The sequence below is a fragment of the Suncus etruscus genome, chromosome 9 (genome assembly GCF_024139225.1).
Source record: "Suncus etruscus isolate mSunEtr1 chromosome 9, mSunEtr1.pri.cur, whole genome shotgun sequence".
Lineage (NCBI taxonomy): Eukaryota > Metazoa > Chordata > Mammalia > Eulipotyphla > Soricidae > Suncus > Suncus etruscus.
Window position 1 is genome coordinate 99783002 of NC_064856.1, and position 19446 is coordinate 99802447.

Consider the following 19446-nt stretch of genomic DNA (forward strand, 5'->3'; position numbering starts at 1 on the left):
CTGGCAAAAAGGCAAGATTCATTTTTTCTTCAAACTAAGTAGCTTTTGTTTTTGGATTTTGGGCCACATTCAGCTATGCGCAAGGGGGTTGCTCTTGGCTCTGTTTTCAGAAATATTTTCTGGCAGACTCAGGGAATGATATGGGATGCCAGGAATCGAACTTTGGGTGGCTCTGTGCAAGACAAACATCTTACCAGCTGTGCTATTGCTCTGACCTCTGAGTAGAAATATTTATATATTTATATATGTGACACATATTATTTATGTAGCCATCTGTCTGAGAGTTGCAGAATAAATACTCCTTGTGGGAAGATAGTATTATACAATAAACTTCTTATCTACTTATAATGGATATAATGTGAAGTGTTTTAAAATAAGTTAAATAATAAATTAAAAGTTTGAGTTTGTTGAAGGTTGATTACATTTTCTGTAACATGCTAAATAAACAAGTATATTTCTATTTTAAATATAATTTGATATATCCTTATAAACTTTATAGATTATGCATTGTATGTATTTATATGTGTGAGCATAATAAATTGTTTCTAAAATAACTGTGTGTGATATATTTGTATGACTAACTTCTGTATAAGACATGTATTATGAATATATACTATATGAATGTACTAGTTATGAATTTTCTCTAAAGTATAATTTTGTTTGTATTTACTGAAGTTTAAGTAACTCAGATAGTATTATATAGGATAGGGATAATTTTTGAAATTTCAGAATGACCTCTTTCAATAATTAGTGGAAATACATTAAATTGAGCCAGTAATAAAAGCATTTTGACAACTTTGAAAATAAAAGCCTAGAAAAGAAATGAGTACTATATTAATAAACTTAAAAAATTAGCTTTTAATTCTACTTGAGAACTTGTTATAAACTATATGAGGATGTATCAATCCACAAAATCCTAAAGACATAATTTTTGTTCAGTGTGAGTGAAAATCAAATTAACAAAATAATGACATCAGGAATTATTTACGTAAGTGGATTTTAATATGCATCAGTTTAAACAGTAAATTTCATTAAAATATGAATATAATATTTCTATAATTTTGAATCTAATTCTGATGATTTTTTAATCTTTTGAACATTTCTTTCCTAAAAAGTACAGGAATTATAAAATGAAACCAAGATTTCTCCCTCTACTTTTTTAGTTAAATATATAAAGTTATATTCAACATTCGAAACTAATGCAATTCTGAAAATGTGTTTTCCTTATAAACCTATGTCCCTCAGCAATTTTTTCATGGCTTCTTTGACATCTTTGTTTCTTAAACTGTAGATAATAGGATTTAACATGGGGATCACAATAGTATAAAATACTGACACTACCATGTCATGAACAGAAGCATTGCCTGAACTGGGTCTCACATATGTGAAAAGAATGGTCCCATGATAAATCGACACTCCGGTGAGGTGAGATCCACAGGTGGAAAAGACTTTTCGTCTTCCTTCAGCAGAACGCATTCTCAGAATTGCCAACAAGATGAAAGCATAGGAGATTAAAACAATCAAGATGGTAACCACCTCAACTGCTCCCACAAGGTAGAAGAGTAAAAGCTGGTTCGCATGAGTATCAGAACAAGAAATAGCAAGGAGTGGAGGGATGTCACAAAAGACATGTCTTATTTCATTAGATGCACAGTAGGATAGGCTAAAGGTGGCCACTGTATGTACTGAAGCATGCATGACACCAGCAACGTAAGAAGCAATAATGAGTGACACATAGACTCTGGGTGACATGCTCACTGAATACAGGAGAGGGTTATAGATGGCTTCGTAGCGATCATATGCCATTGCCGCCAGGAGAAAGCATTCTGTGCTCCCCAAAGACACAAAGAGCAGCATCTGTGCTGCGCAGCCATAAAATGAAATAGTTTTATTCTCTGACAGGAAGTTGACCAACATTTTGGGGGTGACAACTGTAGAATAGCATGCATCCAAAAATGACAAAACACTGAGAAAATAGTACATGGGGTTGTGAAGTCGAGAATCTCCAATGACCAACACTACGAGACCCAAATTGCCTATCAGTGTAAAGAGATAGATTGCCAGAAATAGCAGAAATAGTAAGACTTGCATCTCAAAATCATTTGTGAAGCCTGTTAAGATAAACACAGTGACTTCAGTCCCATTTTTCAGCTGAGCCTTGTGAAAATCTAAATTGGATGCCATCTCTGACCTTTTCAGTTTTGCATATAGGTTCAAAGGAAATATGTTTGAAGTAATCTCAAGTTTCTTCTCGTTTGTCCATAAGTCAGAAATAATGATTTTCTCTGTAATAATGATATATGTAGTAATGATGACATTGGACACAACGGGATCCGTTTTTCAGTCTACATAAATTAAGGAGTAGATTCCATTCATTAGATAATTACATTTTCATATCAAAATTATCTGTCAGTTTTAATCTTTTGTCTTCCAATTAATTTTCTGCATATTTAAGTATGCACTTTTCATCTTAAATTCTCTTAATATTCACAAAAAAGTTCATATAGCAATATTTGATCCAAAAGTATCATGATGAAAATTGTATAATTGGTACCAGTTTTCAATTCATAATATATATTAATTCTAGTTTTAATTCAATATTCACAAATGTTCAATGAGCATAAGCATATCTATGTCTTAAGAATGTGTTGAATTAAAGAAAGAAATAATAAATGTCATTTAATTATCAATCTTTATGTAGAAAGTTGGAACAAGTTAGCTTTACATCTCAATTTTTTTATCTTTTACATCTCAACACAGTTGTGACAGGTTATTAAAAGCATTTTATATGAACTTTTCCAAAAAAAAGTTTCTTTTCCCTTTTTTCTGACTATCACACAATTTCCTCATTTTCCTTCTTAGAGAAATGGTGAACAGAGTAGCAGAGGCCTGGACATAAATAGATTTTGCTAGCAAAAATAAATAAAATGTACCCATGGTGTTATTTTTATTTTTTATTTCATGCATGTCCAGCAAATGATGACAATCACATTGGCAGTTTTTGTTAATTCATAATAAAATTTACCATGGATTCACTTATGTCTACTTCAGGTTATTGAATTTTTATTTTTCTATTAATAACAATGTGAGTCTTACTCTTAAATTATTATTTTTATCCACGTAGTATGTAGATATATTTTTGATGGAGTTATGTGAAAGGTTTATTGTATGTCTAATGTAAGTCATTGTGGATATTTTATCTTTTAAATATTAACTTCTTTAAGGAGCTTATAAAACACCCATAAACTATGCTCTCTGATGATAAACAATGAAGTTCTGTTTAGGGCTTTTTTCCTAAGAGATAGAATGCATCATTTTAGATATTTACATAATTTTACTGCATTTATGTTTGATTTGTGATTCTATTATTTTCTTTTACCTCATACTATGTCCATTTCAGTGTAATAGGAATAAAGCAAAAAGAATGATTTTCAAAAAGCTAATCACTTGTTTTTTTTTTTTTTGGTTTTTTTTTTTTTTTTTGGTTTTTGGGCCACACCTGGCGTTGCTCAGGGGTTACTCCTGGCTGTCTGCTCAGAAATAGCTCCTGGCAGGCATGGGGGAGCATATGGGACACCCGGATTTGAACCAACCACCTTTGGTCCTGGATCGGCTGCTTGCAAGGCAAACGCCGCTGTGCTATCTCTCCGGGCCCATAGTCACTTGTATTTTTTTTTTTTTTTGGTTTTTCAGGCCGCACCCGTTTGATGCTCAGGGGTTACTCCTGGCTAAGTGCTCAGAAATTGCCCCTGGCTTGGGGGACCAAATGGGACGCTGGGGGATCGAACCACGGTCGCGATCTTTCTTGGCTAGCGCTTGCAAGGCAGACACCTTACCTCTAGCGCCACCTCGCCAGCCCCGTCACTTGTATTTTAACTGAAACATTTTACTGAACCACTCTGAAGCACATAATAACATATTTAAAATTATGTCAGTAAGTTGACTTTTAGTTTTTGCTTTATTTTATTTTTTGTTTAAAAATGTTTAAATAATTTAAGAATCTTCCAGGAAACACACTGCTGAATGGAAACTTACAAATAATTGGTGTTCATTACATCAAATATGTTGCCGTTTAATTATATTGAGGAGAAAAAAAAACACTAATGATCTAAAAACTACTGTTTAATAAAAGAAATGGTGACAGATTTGTGAAATAATGTTCTAATGTAGATAGTAAAGAGCCACATCATATCAAGTCATGCTCCTTTGAGTAATAGAAAATTATAGGGTAAATTATCAAAATTTATAATTTTGAAAATAAGAAAATTGTTACAGATTTAGAATTAGTAACTGATATAATTAATTTCTAATTTATATACATTTAGTATCCTTATTACTCATAGGATACATAGAGTAATAATTTTTGTTTGATTTTTAATGTTATAAAAATTTATGATGCATCAACATATAGTATGATGCATTTTAGAACATTGTTTGGGAAACATAAATATATCTATTTTTTATATTTCATTATGTCTCTGTCTTCATCCCACACATTAATCTTTTTGTTTCTTTATTTCTCTTTTTCTATGATTGACTCTTTTTCTTTGTATGATTACATACAAATTTATTTATTAGACTGACTAAAGAAAAAGAAATTAAGTTTACATGAAGATACACAGTGGAAGAAATAAAAGTATAAGAAAAATTAAAAAAGATATAGTAATAGGCAAATTCTTATAATAACCTATTAAACATACTGAGGATATATTTCTGTGACTGTTATAGTCTGAATTTAATTGAAGGGCCCCAGAAAAGACAATTTGGAAATGTAAAAACATTTTATTTACATCATAAAACTTGATATTAAGATGTCAAAACAAATGTCAGAAAAAAGGAAAGAAAGGTTCTTCTTTAAAAACATAAAAAAGTAAAACTGGGGCTGGAGAGATAGCATGGAGGTAAGGCATCGACCTTACATACAGAAGGTCAGTGGTTCAAATCCAGGCATCCCCTTTGTTCCCCTGAGTCTGCCAGGAGCGATTTCTGAGCACAGAGCCAGGAATAACCCCTGAGCACTGCCAGGTGAGACCCAAAAACAAAACAAAACAAAACAAAACAAAACAAAACAAAACAAACAAACAAAAAAAACTAATACTAATAATGAACAAATTATTCTTGTTAAATTATATTATATTGTTCAAAAACATGAACATGGTCATTTCAGTGTTTACTATTAAGATCTATGATATTAGTGCAGTGTTCTATTAAAATATAAACATTAAAATATCAATTTTAAGTTTTACTAAGCTTCAGTAAAAGTTATAGGTAAGCTTAAATAAAAATATTTCAATAAAATTTTTGAACAATTAAGAGGTATCACCAGATACAAATATTTATTTTTAGAACAAAACTGTTTGTTACATAAAAATTTTTTAAAAAAACTAAGCAGCTAAATACTATATTAAAGTTAAACACTATGAATATTAGTATTTTATATTATAAGAAGTTTGAGAAGTGAATTTTTGTCAAAGAGCATGTTCATACACATGGTCTATGAGCATGTCAGTGTCATCACAGTATGTTTATAAACATGTCCTTAATATTTTTGTCAATGTAATTTCTTAGTGACATTTGATTCAAATTTTCTTTTTGTACAGTGCAAGGAGATTATCTATGAAAATAGACAGGATTTATTATAAATCGATCCTTAACTATAGGAAATTTGGTATCGTGATATAGAATAAACATGAGGTATATCTACGTTGGTCCATACTCAGTTTTTTATTAGCTGCTATTTATGAAAATCAGAACTAATTGTGTTTCAATTTCCTCAGACACTAGAAAGTTTGTAAGTTAAAAAAAACACACAATCAGTCTGGAAGAAAAACAATAAAGTCAGTCCCTCATCAACTTTTGAGTTTCATAGTTCAAAACCTTAAAGAACAGTCTTTCAAACAGGAAGTTTTATAAGAGGAAAAAGTTAAATTACCAGAGACAATTCAATGTGCAAAAAAATGTTGAAATATTGTTCATGTTATCATAGAAATACACATCTTATTATAGAAGTGAAACCTGAAGACCAACTATACATACATGATTTTCAAAGTTATCACAAAGCTTTTAAGGCACACAGGACTCCATGCAAGATTCCTGTCACTCTTGCTCTACATTTTCATTTTGTCTTATCTTACCTCATTTTGCTCTGCCAAAATTCTACAAATGTCACCCAGATAAAGACAAAACAGTAATGCATTTTAAATTCAATGCACATTGAAAAATGATGCTACTTTAAAACATTAGTTAGTGACATGTTATTACTCTTGTTTTTGTCTGTGTCAAAGAATATTATTATTCCTAGATATCATACACCCAACATTTAGCAAATTGTTAATTTTTCACTAAATAATGTTCTTAAATTTTAATATCAGACATCAATTATATTACTGACTATCTGACCATAATATTTCATCAAAATATTAAAATTCTAAGTGTTAGTTTTATTAATAAATATGAACAGGGTATCTGTTATCTCTTCTACTATTTTTCCTGAAAAACATGTGATTCAATTTTAAATACAAATTGTGGAGCCAAGTAGAACTCACATGGTCTCTTAAATAAAGAATAATGTATTTGCTCTATATTCAAAAACCAAAAGCATATTTTGAGTAAGTTGTAACCTTAAAAGTTTATGTAAAATCTTTCTCTTACCTGTGGAAATAAATTGACCATGTAACTGAGGTAAGCTATGACTAATATAACTTTAGATTCGTACCATTGCTCATAAGTTGCTTATAAAGTTCACAGTGATGCCCCAAGAGCAAACAGACTAATTTTTGGACATACATTTTTTAGGATGATGTGTTTATAAGATTAAATAAGATAATGCTTCTGGATAATGAGCTACATGTTAAAAGTGATTAATTGAATGCACTTTGGCCTCTGGTCAAAAGATGATCTCAGTGGAATAAAAAAAAAAAAAAAGGATGATGACTTTAGACTGACTTTTGACCTAGATTCTATATGGTTATTAAGAAAGTAAGCTAATAGTTTACTTTAATTCTCAAAATATATTATTTGTTTTCCTGAATATAGAACTTTTGTAAATCTCTGAGTAGAAGGAAATAATATATTAAATAATTATTTGTAGAAAAAACATGATCACTTTACGAATTTTACAATTGAGAATAAAAATAATTTATTGAGTTTTCCAAAACTAGAAATTTTGTTTTATAAAAGAAAAACTGAAGTGATATTATTCCTCTTATCAACAGCTTTAGCATTTTTAAATGTTTCTTGGTAAAGTAATTTTGTAAATTGAGAAATTAAATATTTTCTGGGGCCCGGAGAGATGGCACAGCAGCGTTTGCCTTGCAAGCAGCCGATCCAGGACCAAAGGTGGTTGGTTCGAATCCCGGTATCTCATATGGTCCCCCGTGCCTGCCAGGAGCTATTTCTGAGCAGAAAGCCAGGAGTAACCCCTGAGCATCGCTGGGTGTGGCCCAAACACACACACAAAAAGAAATTAAATATTTCTCTTCATAAAATATAATACAACATATATTAATATAATATAATATATAATTATGATATGATATGATATGATATTATAACTAAGAGTTTATTTGGAATGTAATTTACTGTTTCAGAATTTTAGATAAACCTCAACAAAAAAAATTAAAATGATTTAATGCCTCCTTTAAGGGAGCCCAACCTCACAGATTTAGGTTGTATCTAAAATACAAATGGTTTTTGTATAACCTCCTGAGAGCTCCAGGAGGTATCATTTAGCCCAAAGCCAGAATTAAGCCCTAACCACCATAGAATAAAGCCTTCAATACAAAATAAATAAAAATCTCAGTTCCTGTCAAACTATCCTACAGCAGCTATAACATGAGATTTGCTAAACTGCCTAAAAATGTGAGCCTTACTCTTAAATATCCATCTATGAGTCCCACTATTGGCCTAAATGGATATGAAAAGGTTGCTATCCCATTGCAGCTATAACATGAGATCCTGATGGCTAAAACAATACTGCTTGTATAAGGGTTAATATCAAGCAATATAGTTAGGTAGGAGAAATATGATGAACCTCCTTTCTCCTCCCAAACTCAGATCTGTCTTATATTAAGCAAATAAAAACTGATTTAACCGGACATTATTTAGCAGTGGATACTCTGCAAAATTGAAGATGACCTGCATTCAGAGTTCAGAGAAGATATTTTACTTCTATTTTATATTGCAGGTTAAAATAATTTGTATATATGGGACAAGATGGATATTACAGTAATAAGACACTTGCCCTGCATGTGGCTCACCTGAGTTTGATCACATGTTGCCTGCCAAGAGTGATTCCTGAGTGCAGAACCAGAAGTGATCCCTATGCACTGACAGATATGAAAAAAGATGCCAAGGAGGGTCACTGAGACAATGATGGACGGAAGTAGACACACTTGGTGGAGGCTATAGTGTGGGAATATGTAGCTATCAATACAAACAGAACTCACACTCTGCTTTACCCAAAGCAGAAACTTTGCCCTAGCTTCTTTTCACCTTCACCCACTCTTTATTGTGATGCAAAGACCCACCTCCTTGCAGGGGTCCTCAAACTTTTTAAACAGAGACCAATTCCAGTTCACTGTCTCTCAGACCATTGAAGAGCCGAATTCTAGTTTAAAATGATACTATAAACAATAGTGACTCACAGGCCATTTACGACCCTTGCCCTGGACTAAAAGGAAGAATTAAGAGGCAGAAGGAGGAGAGTTGGAGAATGCAGTGCACATCCCAAAAAGACGCAACATGATTTCAGGAAAGTCAACAGTTAAGCAGGACTTGTAGCAGTGTCAAAAACAAAAAATTGGTACAGATAAATGTCTTTGGCAGGTTGTATGCGGCCTATGATCCATAGTTTGAGGATCCCTTCCAGGAAATGGGTTTTGCATGAATCCATACCATTAATGGTATTGTAAATAATGATCTTCAGATTAGTAAAATAAAATAAAAGTTTAAAAAGGTTTAAGAACTCATATCCAGTATCACTGGGCATCCACAGAGTAATTGACTATGATGGTTAGAAGTAAACCTAATTTCTATAATTATTTTGTAGCTTATGAGTGAAGGTAGTGAAAACCTGTTCCCTAAAATGCCTATTTTAGATTAAATTCGTGTCCTCAATCATTTTTTGAAGTTTCTGCTTACAAACTAGAGTGCATCATGAATTTGTCTAATATCTGCCAGCGGACATATATTAATTTCTTATGAATTTGTGAATTAGAACACTTCCATATTAGAAAGTCTTACCTTCAGTTTGACTCAACAAAGACTCATTTCTTTCTGGGATTGTACCAGAAATTGTACATAAATACTCAGATTAGTACACAATCAGTTCTTTTGTATAGAGAATATCTTGATGGAAAATTGTCATTTACATATGAGGATAAAATTGATCAGAACTCATTTAACATTCTTCTGAAGTACATTGTTCTTTTGCATCTACTGGAATATGAGGATTAACATATACACATATTTTTGCCAAGTCACTAGTTTAAAAGTTCAAGTTAGTGAGTTTACGAATTACAACTCTCTGATATGTAAATGGAATAATTTACTAAAATATTTCTACTGAGATTACTATCTTAATACTCTACACATTATTTCCAAAATTTATTGTAATTATTTCCAAAATTTATTGTAATTAATTTCATCTTTAGTTAATAAAAAGTAGCTCTCATTTAGCTTATACTTTCTTTTGTGTGTATGTGTGTGTGTGTGTGTGTGTGTGTGTGTGTGTGTGTGTGTGTGTGTGTAGTTTTTGGGTCACACCGGCAGTGCTCAGGGTTTTTTTCTGGCTCTGTGTTCAGAAATTGCTCCTGGCAGGCACGGGGGACCATATGGGACGCTGAGATTTGAACCGATGACCTTCTGCATGAAATGTAAACGCCTTACCTCCATGCTATCTCTCCGGCCCCAGCTTATACTTTATATTCAATATGTTTGTGGTGACTTTTCAGATAGAATATATAATAACTTCTCAGATAAAGTAAAACTCTGATAATTGTGTTAAAATATGTGTATTCACATTGTAATGTAAGATATACATCAAAAAAACAGATACATGGCCATTTCCAGGGCGGGTCTCCAGAACGTGAAAACCGGCGGGCTTTCGCAGAAGCCAGCTGCCCTGTTTGGGACATCAGACAGGGAAAAGCAACGAATCTGCACCTGCCCAGTGGAGCCCAACTGTGAGTGCTCCTTGTAAATGTTTCTCTACTGTCCTCTTGCGTGAAACTCTTGGGAGTGGGGCAAAAGAGGCTCCAGCAGAGCTCCACTTCGCTACGCGGCCGTGCGCTCTTTCTAAGAAAAGAACACCATCGTAACAAGAAGAAAAAATCACACTAAGAACTGAGCTATAACACAGAAGCAAGCATTCCTATTCGGACTGTCTTCTCCGTTGAATGCTTGGGCCTAAGATTTGATCCAGAGTGAGGCTTCACCCACGGAGGACTCCCCTCCCTTAGAGACAAGTCAGCCCATCCAGAAAGGGCGGAGCCAGAGAAGTGTGCTGCCTACATCATATAGCCATCACCACAACACGTAGAAAAACCCAAAATACAAGTGTGACAATGGGGAAACAACGCAGGCCAGCATCAGACATAGAGAATGAAGAGGACAATTCTGATGACCAGATAATGGCCAACCAACTAATCAACCTCTCAGATAAGGACTTTAGACTAGCAATATGGAATATGTTCAAAGAACTCAAAGAAACCATGAATCAAGTTGAACAGAACACTATTAAGAACCAAGAAAATATGAAGACAGAAATCACAAAACTCCAAACTGAAATAACATATCAATTAACAGGCCTGAAAAAGTCAGTAAACGAAGTGAATGACAAAATGGATAAGCTCTGGGACAGGGTATCAGAAGCTGAGAATAGACTTGGTGCTGTGGAAGATGAGATACATAACAATTCCATACAGCAGGAGAGATTGGACAAAAAACTTAAAGCAAATGAGCAGACAACGGAAAAATTAGTCAAAGAATGGGAACAGATGAAAATAGAAGTCTATGATAAGATCAACAGAAACAACTTAAGAATCATTGGAGTCCCAGAGACCCAGGAAGAAAATTCCCAGGAAGAATCAATGGTCAAGAACATCATTAAAGAGAAACTTCCAGAGCTAAAGAATATAGGTGATCAAATCCTACATGCTCGAAGAGTACCAACCAAAAGAGACCCCAGAAAAAACACCCCAAGACACATCCTAGTCACAATGACAAATCCCACAGATAGAGACAGAATTCTGAAAACAGCAAGATCAAAAGGGGAAATTACGTTCAAGCAAGCGTCCTTGAGATTTACAGCAGACCTGTCACCAGAAACACTCAATGCCAGAAAGCAGTGGTAGGATATTGTGACAAGACTGAATGAAATGAATGCTTCACCCAGAATACTATACCCAGCAAAACTCACTTTCCGATTTGACGGAAGAATACATGGTTTCACAGACAAAAAGCAGCTCAGAAACTTTACAGACTCCAAACCAGTCTTAAGAGAAAAACTGAAAGACCTAATTTAAGACAAGACTAACCAAGAGACACACCAAATTTCGATATAAAGATGGAATTAAATCCCAGGACAATTCTTTCTCTCAATGGCAATGGACTAAATGCACCAGTCAAGAGACACAGAGTGGCTAAATGGATCAAAAAACTCAATCCAACCTTCTGCTGCCTACAAGACACGCACCTGAATAGTCAGAACAAACATAGACTCAAAATAAAAGGCTGGAGAAAAATTATCCAAGCAAACAACACCCATAAAAAAGCTGGAGTGGCCATACTAATATCAGATAATGCAAACTTTATACTCAGGAAGGTTGTAAGGGACAAAGATGGACATTTTATATTAATCAAGGGGTATGTAGAGCAGGAAGAAATAACTCTCCTAAACATATATGCACCGAATGAGGGGCCAGCAAAATATTTAATACAACTGTTGACAAATCTGAAAAATAATATCAATAACAACACAATAATTGTGGGGGACCTCAACACGGCTTTGTCAACACTGGATAGGTCAACCAGACTGAAACCCAACAAGAATATACTAGACCTGAGGAGAGAATTGGAAGAAAGAGGCTTAGTGGATATATATATAGGACACTCCACCCCCAGAAACCTGGATACATATTCTTCTCCAATGTACATGGGACATTCTCCAGGATAGACTACATGCTGGCACATAAAACATACCTCCATAATATCAAGAGGATAGAAATTTTGCAGACTGCCTTTGCTGACCACAAGGCTCTGAAATTATTTGTGAATTCCAAAGGGACTCAGAAGAAAAACCTTAACACCTGGAAATTAAACAGCCTCATACTCAATAACCAGTGGGTCCAAGATGAAATCAAGGAGGAAATCAAAAGGTTCCTGGAAACAAATGACAATCAAGACACAAACTATCAGAACTTATGGGACACAGCAAAAGCAGTACTGAGAGGAAAATTTATAGCTTTGCAAGCACACATCAGGAAGGAAGAAGGAGCTTACCTGAGTAGCCTAATGACACAGCTAATAGAACTAGAAAATGCTCAACAAAAGGACCCAAAAATAGGAAGACAGAAGAAAATAACAAAGCTGAGAGCAGAAATCAATGAAGTGGAAACCCAAAAAACAATCCGAAAGATCAACGAAAGCAGAAGTTGGTTCTTTGAAAAAATAAACAAGATTGATAGACCACTGGCAAACCTAACAAAGAAAGAGAGAGAGAGAAACTTGATAACTCGTATTAGGAATGAAAAAGGAGAGATCACTACTGATATGAGAGAGATTCAGAGGGTAATCAGAAACTACTTTGAGAAACTCTACGCCACTAAAAATGAGAACCTGGAAGAAATGGATAAATTCTTGGAATCTTATAATCTTCCACGGTTGAAGGAAGAGGATGTAGCATATCTAAACAACCTCATCACCATTGATGAAATTAGAATGGTAATCAAAGGTCTGCCGAAAAACAAAAGCCCAGGCCCAGATGGATTCACTAATGAATTCTTTCAAACTTTCCAAGAGGAACTACTACCAATCCTGGCAAGACTCTTTCATGAAATTGAACAAACGGAAACACTTCCAAATAGCTTTTATGAAGCCAATATCACCTTGATACCTAAACCAGACAGAGATGCTACAAAAAAAGAAAATTACAGACCAATATCGCTGATGAATGCAGATGCAAAGATCCTCAACAAAATCCTGGCAAATAGGATTCAATGCCTCATTAAGAAGATCATCCACTATGATCAAGTAGGTTTCATCCCAGGAATGCAAGGCTGGTTTAACATCCGTAAATCTATCAACATCATACACAACATCAATAACAAGAAAAATAAAAACCACATGATCATATCAATAGATGCAGAGAAAGCATTTGATAAGGTGCAACACCCATTCTTGATCAAAACTCTCAGCAAGATGGGAATGGAAGGAACCTTTCTCAATCTAGTTGAAGCCATCTACCACAAGCCAACGGCAAATATTATCCTCAACGGAGAAAAACTAAAAGCCTTCCCTCTAAATTCTGGTACAAGACAAGGCTGTCCTTTCTCACCACTCGTATTCAACATAGCACTGGAACTACTTGCTATAGCGATTAGGCAAGAAAAGGATATCAAGGGAACCCAGATAGGAAAGGAAGAAGTCAAGCTCTCACTGTTTGCAGATGACATGATACTCTACTTAGAAAACCCTAAAGACTCTACCAAAAAGCTTCTAGAAACAATAGACTCATATAGCAAGGTGGCAGGCTACAAAATTAACACACAAAAATCAATGGCCTTTCTATACACCAACAGTAATAAGGAAGAAATGGACATTAAGAAAACAACCCCATTCACAATAGTGCCACACAAACTCAAATATCTTGGAATCAACTTGACTAAAAATGTGAAGGACCTATACAGAGAAAACTATAAAACTCTGCTCCAAGAAATAAGAGAGGACACGTGGAAATGGAAATGCATACCCTGCTCGTGGATTGGCAGGATTAACATCATCAAAATGGCAATACTCCCCAAGGCATTATACAGATTTAATGCTATCCCTCTAAAGATACCCATGACATTCTTCAAAGAAGTTAATCAGACACTTTTGAAATTCATTTGGAACAATAAACACCCTCGAATAGCCAAAGCAATCATTGGGAAAAAGAATATGGGAGGAATTACTTTCCCCAACTTTAAACTGTACTACAAAGCAATAGTTATCAAAACAGCATGGTATTGGAATAAGGACAGGCCCTCAGATCAGTGGAATAGGCTTGAATACTCAGAAAATTTTCCCCAGACATACAATCAACTAATTTTTGATAAAGGAGCAGGAAACCCTAAATGGAGCAGGGAAAGCCTCTTCAACAAGTGGTGTTGGCACAATTGGATAGCTGCTTGCAAAAAATTGAACTTAGACCCCCAGCTATCATCATGTACGAAGGTAAAATCCAAATGGATTAAAGACCTCGATATCAGCCCCAAAACCATAAGATATATAGAACAGCACATAGGCAAGACACTCCAGGACATTACAGGCATCTTCAAGGAGGAAACTGCACTCTCCAAGCAAGTGAAAGCAGAGATTAACAGATGGGAATATATTAAGCTGAGAAGCTTCTGCACCTCAAAGGAAATAGTGCCCAGGATACAAGAGCCACCCACTGAGTGGGAGAAACTATTCACCCAATACCCATCAGATAAGGGGCTAATCTCCAAAATATACAAGGCACTGACAGAACTTTACAAGAAAAAAACATCTAATCCCATCAAAAAATGGGGAGAAGAAATGAACAGACACTTTGACAAAAAAGAAATACGAATGGCCAAAAGACACATGAAAAAGTGCTCCACATCACTAATCATCAGGGAGATGCAAATCAAAACAACGATGAGATACCACCTCACACCACAGAGAATGGCACACATCACAAAGAATGAGAATAAACAGTGTTGGCGGGGATGTGGAGAGAAAGGAACTCTTATCCACTGCTGGTGGGAATGCCGTCTAGTTCAACCTTTATGGAAAGCGATATGGAGATTCCTCCAAAAACTTGAAATCGAGCTCCCATACGATCCAGCTATACCACTCCTAGGAATATACCCTAAGAACACAAAAATACAGTACAAAAACCCCTTCCTTACACCCATATTCATTGCAGCACTATTTACCATAGCAAGACTCTGGAAACAACCAAGATGCCCTTCAACAGATGAATGGCTAAAGAAACTGTGGTACATATACACAATGGAATATTATGCAGCTGTCAGGAGAGATGAAGTCATGAAATTTTCCTATACATGGATGTACACGGAATCTATTATGCTGAGTGAAATAGGCCAGAGAGAGAGAGAAAAACACAGAATGGTCTCACTCATCTATGGGTTTTAAGAAAAATGAAAGACATTCTTGCAATAATAATTTTTAGACACAAAAGAGAAAAGAGCTGGAAGTTCCAGCTCACCACAGGAAGCTCACCACAAAGAGTGATGAGTTTAACTAGAGAAATAACTACATTCTGAACTTTCCTAATAATGAGAATGTATGAGGGAAATGGAGAGCCTGTTTAAAGTACAGGCAGGGGTTAGGTGGGGAGGAGGGAGACTTGGGACATTGGTGGTGGGAATGTTGCACGGGTGATGGGTGGCGTTCTTTACATGACTGAAACCCAAACACAATCATGTATGTAATCAAGGTGTTTAAATAAAATAAAAAAAAACAGATACATGATTTATGTGAATATAAAATATTTATTGTTAATTTTTATATCACATACTTTATGTAATGTTAAGCTATGATCAATAGGAAATGAACCTTGTTGTGTCTTGTTAATATGTTTCTTTTCAGTGGGTAACACATAGTTATGTGAGGCATCAACTAATAGCTTATTAATTACAAAATGAGTTTCAAGTCAGAGACACAAAGCACTCTACTCAATCCAAAGGAAAGGTATAGAAAATTAAAAGTCATTTCTTTGAGAAAGTGCACACTACTATAGACACAATTATGAATAAAAAAAATCCTAATGATACAATAAAATGGCACTTTATTCACACAAGGGCAGTCTTTTTTCAGAAAATTTCATTAGCTTTATAAAGTATGTTCACTTGGAGCATCTAATATCTGAACCATTCTTCATTTATGTCTATTAGAATTTTTGGTATTTAAAATTTCTCCAAATCAAAATTAAACAACTGGTTTTTTGACCACCTAATTAAAAAATTACATTACATTTTGAATTTCTCTTTTATAACATAACTCACTTATCATCAGTTAAAGTCAAAGACACTGATCCAAGTTTAAGGAAAAACAATCTCAAAGGGTAAAATCTTTTTATCCTACATGTCTTTGGTCACCCCATTAGAACTGCTACTTCATTGTCATTATAGAAAAAGGAATTAGATGTCTATAAGCCAGTCACCAGTAACATGAAAACCACTGTCATAAATATAGCATAAAAACCGTGAGATCCAGTAATATGAGAATATCTTACATGACTTAGCGTGGTTTTATTATTTTCATTCTAATTAAACTCATTTGGAAAAGCATTGAAAGATTGTCTAATATTTTCTTGATTTTTTTAAATTGTACTCAATATCCTATCTCAACTCTAAGGAAATTTTTTCACTAGGATACTTGCCTTGCACATGACTAATGAAGCAGGATACCCAGAATCACATATGATCCTTTGAGTATTGCCAGAAAAGACCAAGAACTGAATTAGGAGTAGTCCCTTACAACTGCTGTGTGTATCCAAACATAAAAAATTAAGGGCATAACTTGATATTAGTTACTTAATTTTTATTTATTTTAATATTAATTTTATAAATATTACATAAACATCACAGTGAAATTTATCATATTTTTGTCTGTTCTTTGAGATCATCCATGGCTTTACTTATAAGAATTTATGGGGTACCAGGGATTAAACCTGGGTCAGATGCATGCAAGGCAAGTGCTATATCTGCTAGACTATATTGTCAATGTCTAGAGCTCTTATTTTGACACTATCAGATCATTTTTGTTGCTTTAGAGGAGTATATAATAAGTAAATTAAAAAGTAGTAACATTATATCTAAAATATTTTTATTATCCTATCATATCTGAGAGAATTATATATATATAAATATATATATAGAGAGAGAGGTTTTCTGAAATTTTCTGAAATTCATTTTATTTTTCTATCCTTACCTAATTCTACATAGATTTTTGTTTTCTTCTTCTTTCTTTGGTTTTTGGGTCACACCTGGCAGTGCTCAGGAGTTACTCCTGGCTCTGCACTCAGTAATTGGTCCTGGCACGCACGGGGATGATATGGAATGCTGGGATTTGAACCACCATCCATCTTGAATCAGCTCTATGCAAGGCAAACACCCTACCATTGTGCTATCTGTCTAGTCCCTACATAGCTTTTCTAATAGCAACCTAAATATAAAAACTAATAAGTATCATGTAACAAATCCTAACAGATTTATTGCATTTTCTCGAATTTTCAAATGTCATTTATTTCTGAATAATCCTCTATATATGTGCATGAAAATAAAATTAAATTTGACTCTATCTGATCAGAATTTGATGTTATTTGCATTACTTTATTTTCTTTAATAAGTTTTATTGAAAGCTTACTGTAATAAAAATCCATTTAAGGTGTTATTTTTTATATAAAGGCATTTAAATGTACTAAAATGATACATAATAAATAAGATAAATAATTAAGAGAAAAAACATTTAACAGATTGAAAGCAACCAGCTTTGTTTAAAACATGTACATTAAGCATATTTTAAATTAAAATATTCCAATATAACAATAATAAAGGAAATTTTATAGAATATATCACTTGTTCGAACATACATTTTAATCTAAACTATGTTAAAACTAAGGACTATAACAGGAACAAACCTATTACTTGAGAAAGACATATCTTTATTTCCTAGAAAATGTTTACCAAATATTTGCTTGTCTATATTCCTAAGAAATCGTTGGTTCTGATGTGTGTTTCTATACTTCTGTCCGTTTATTATAAATTTAGAATAGCTCTAAGTTACAAATGCCTTTTTGAATCAATATTAAGCCTACTTAATACATGAGCTTAAATTTGGCTTTTTATTATTAATAAAATGTGGGTCAATTTAGTTATTAAAGCATCCAAATATTCTAAAAGAAAATAATAAGGGTTCGGAGCAATAGCACAGTGGTAGGACATTTGCCTTGCAGCAGCTGACCCAGGACAAATCTGGGTCAATGTGGGTTCCCCACACCGGGAGCGATTTTTGAGGGCATAACCAGGAGTAACCCCTGTGCGTCACTGGGTCTGGCCCCCAAACAAAAGCAAAACAAAAAACAAAAGCAAAAGAAAAAGAAAATAATAAATTATCTTTCCCTGAGTAAAATGTTAATATTCAAACTTACATGAGTTACACTTATTTATTTCTAAAACTGAAGAATGATTTTTATAGAAAGAAATAATAGATAAGTGAAAACACACTCAGCTTGTGTCAATTATTTAAGCTCCTTTATGAAAAGTATAATTCATTGTATTATTATTTCCATAGAATAAACATAGAGAAAATCATTATTAGTATATTTTGCATGTTGTTAGTTAATTTGATAGGTACACAACTATCTAAAAGCCAACTTGTACATTTGGCTAATCCTTCATCATAAGTGAACTCATCAGTTTTACTTCAAGCTGAAAAAATGGACAAGAATATGTTATACACTTTGAGTATGTAATGCATGTGCTAGTTGCTATGAAATGTAAAAATACCAAAAAGGGTCTTCTTGCAATTATATTACATTTTCAACAAGAAATAAGTGATAAAATGCACATTTCTTTTTAAAGTGTCTCATGAGCTTAATCTTTAATATCTTTCTGTGTACATTTTCAATAACATTACCTAGCCTTTTCAATAATTAGTCAGTATTGATGCAGAATATAAGATTTACCACATCCAGTAATCATTTTGTGCTTATATCAAGGAGAATACAATGAACTGGGTTTAAAATAAAATATTTTTCAAGGTAAAAGTTTCTTCAAATCTAAATATTTCATTTATTTATTTATTTATTTATTTATTTATTTTTGGTTTGGGGCCCATACCTGACAGTGCTAAGAGTTTACTCTTGGCTCTGTGCTCAGGAATTATTCTTGGTGGGCTCAGGGGAACATATGGGATGCTGGGGATCAAACCTGGGTAGGCCACATGCAAGGTAAGTACTCTACCTGCTGTCCTATCTCCCCTACCCCCCAATTTTCTTTTTAATGCCATGTGCTTAACAGAAACCTTACTGGAACTAGGAAAGTAGGACACTCCATCTATGTCCACAAACTCTGTGGAATGTGTCACAGATAAATCATATTTATCCATATTGCTCATTAAACCTAGAATTTAAAGTTCATATTTAGGAAGGTACAGTATAGGTTTTTAGAAAAAAATGGCTATTTTTGACACACC

General features: G+C 33.9%; 1 protein-coding gene across 1 annotated transcript; it reads right to left on the reverse strand.

The window, feature by feature from the left end:
• Positions 1 to 1224: 1224 nt before the first annotated feature.
• Positions 1225 to 19359, reverse strand: LOC126018679 (olfactory receptor 5T1-like). Its single transcript, XM_049780778.1, has 2 exons — positions 19281 to 19359; positions 1225 to 2285 (listed from the first exon to the last, which is right to left on the reverse strand). The coding sequence occupies exons 1-2, from the start codon at positions 19357 to 19359 to the stop codon at positions 1225 to 1227; spliced, it is 1140 nt and encodes a 379-aa protein (XP_049636735.1).
• Positions 19360 to 19446: the final 87 nt, after the last annotated feature.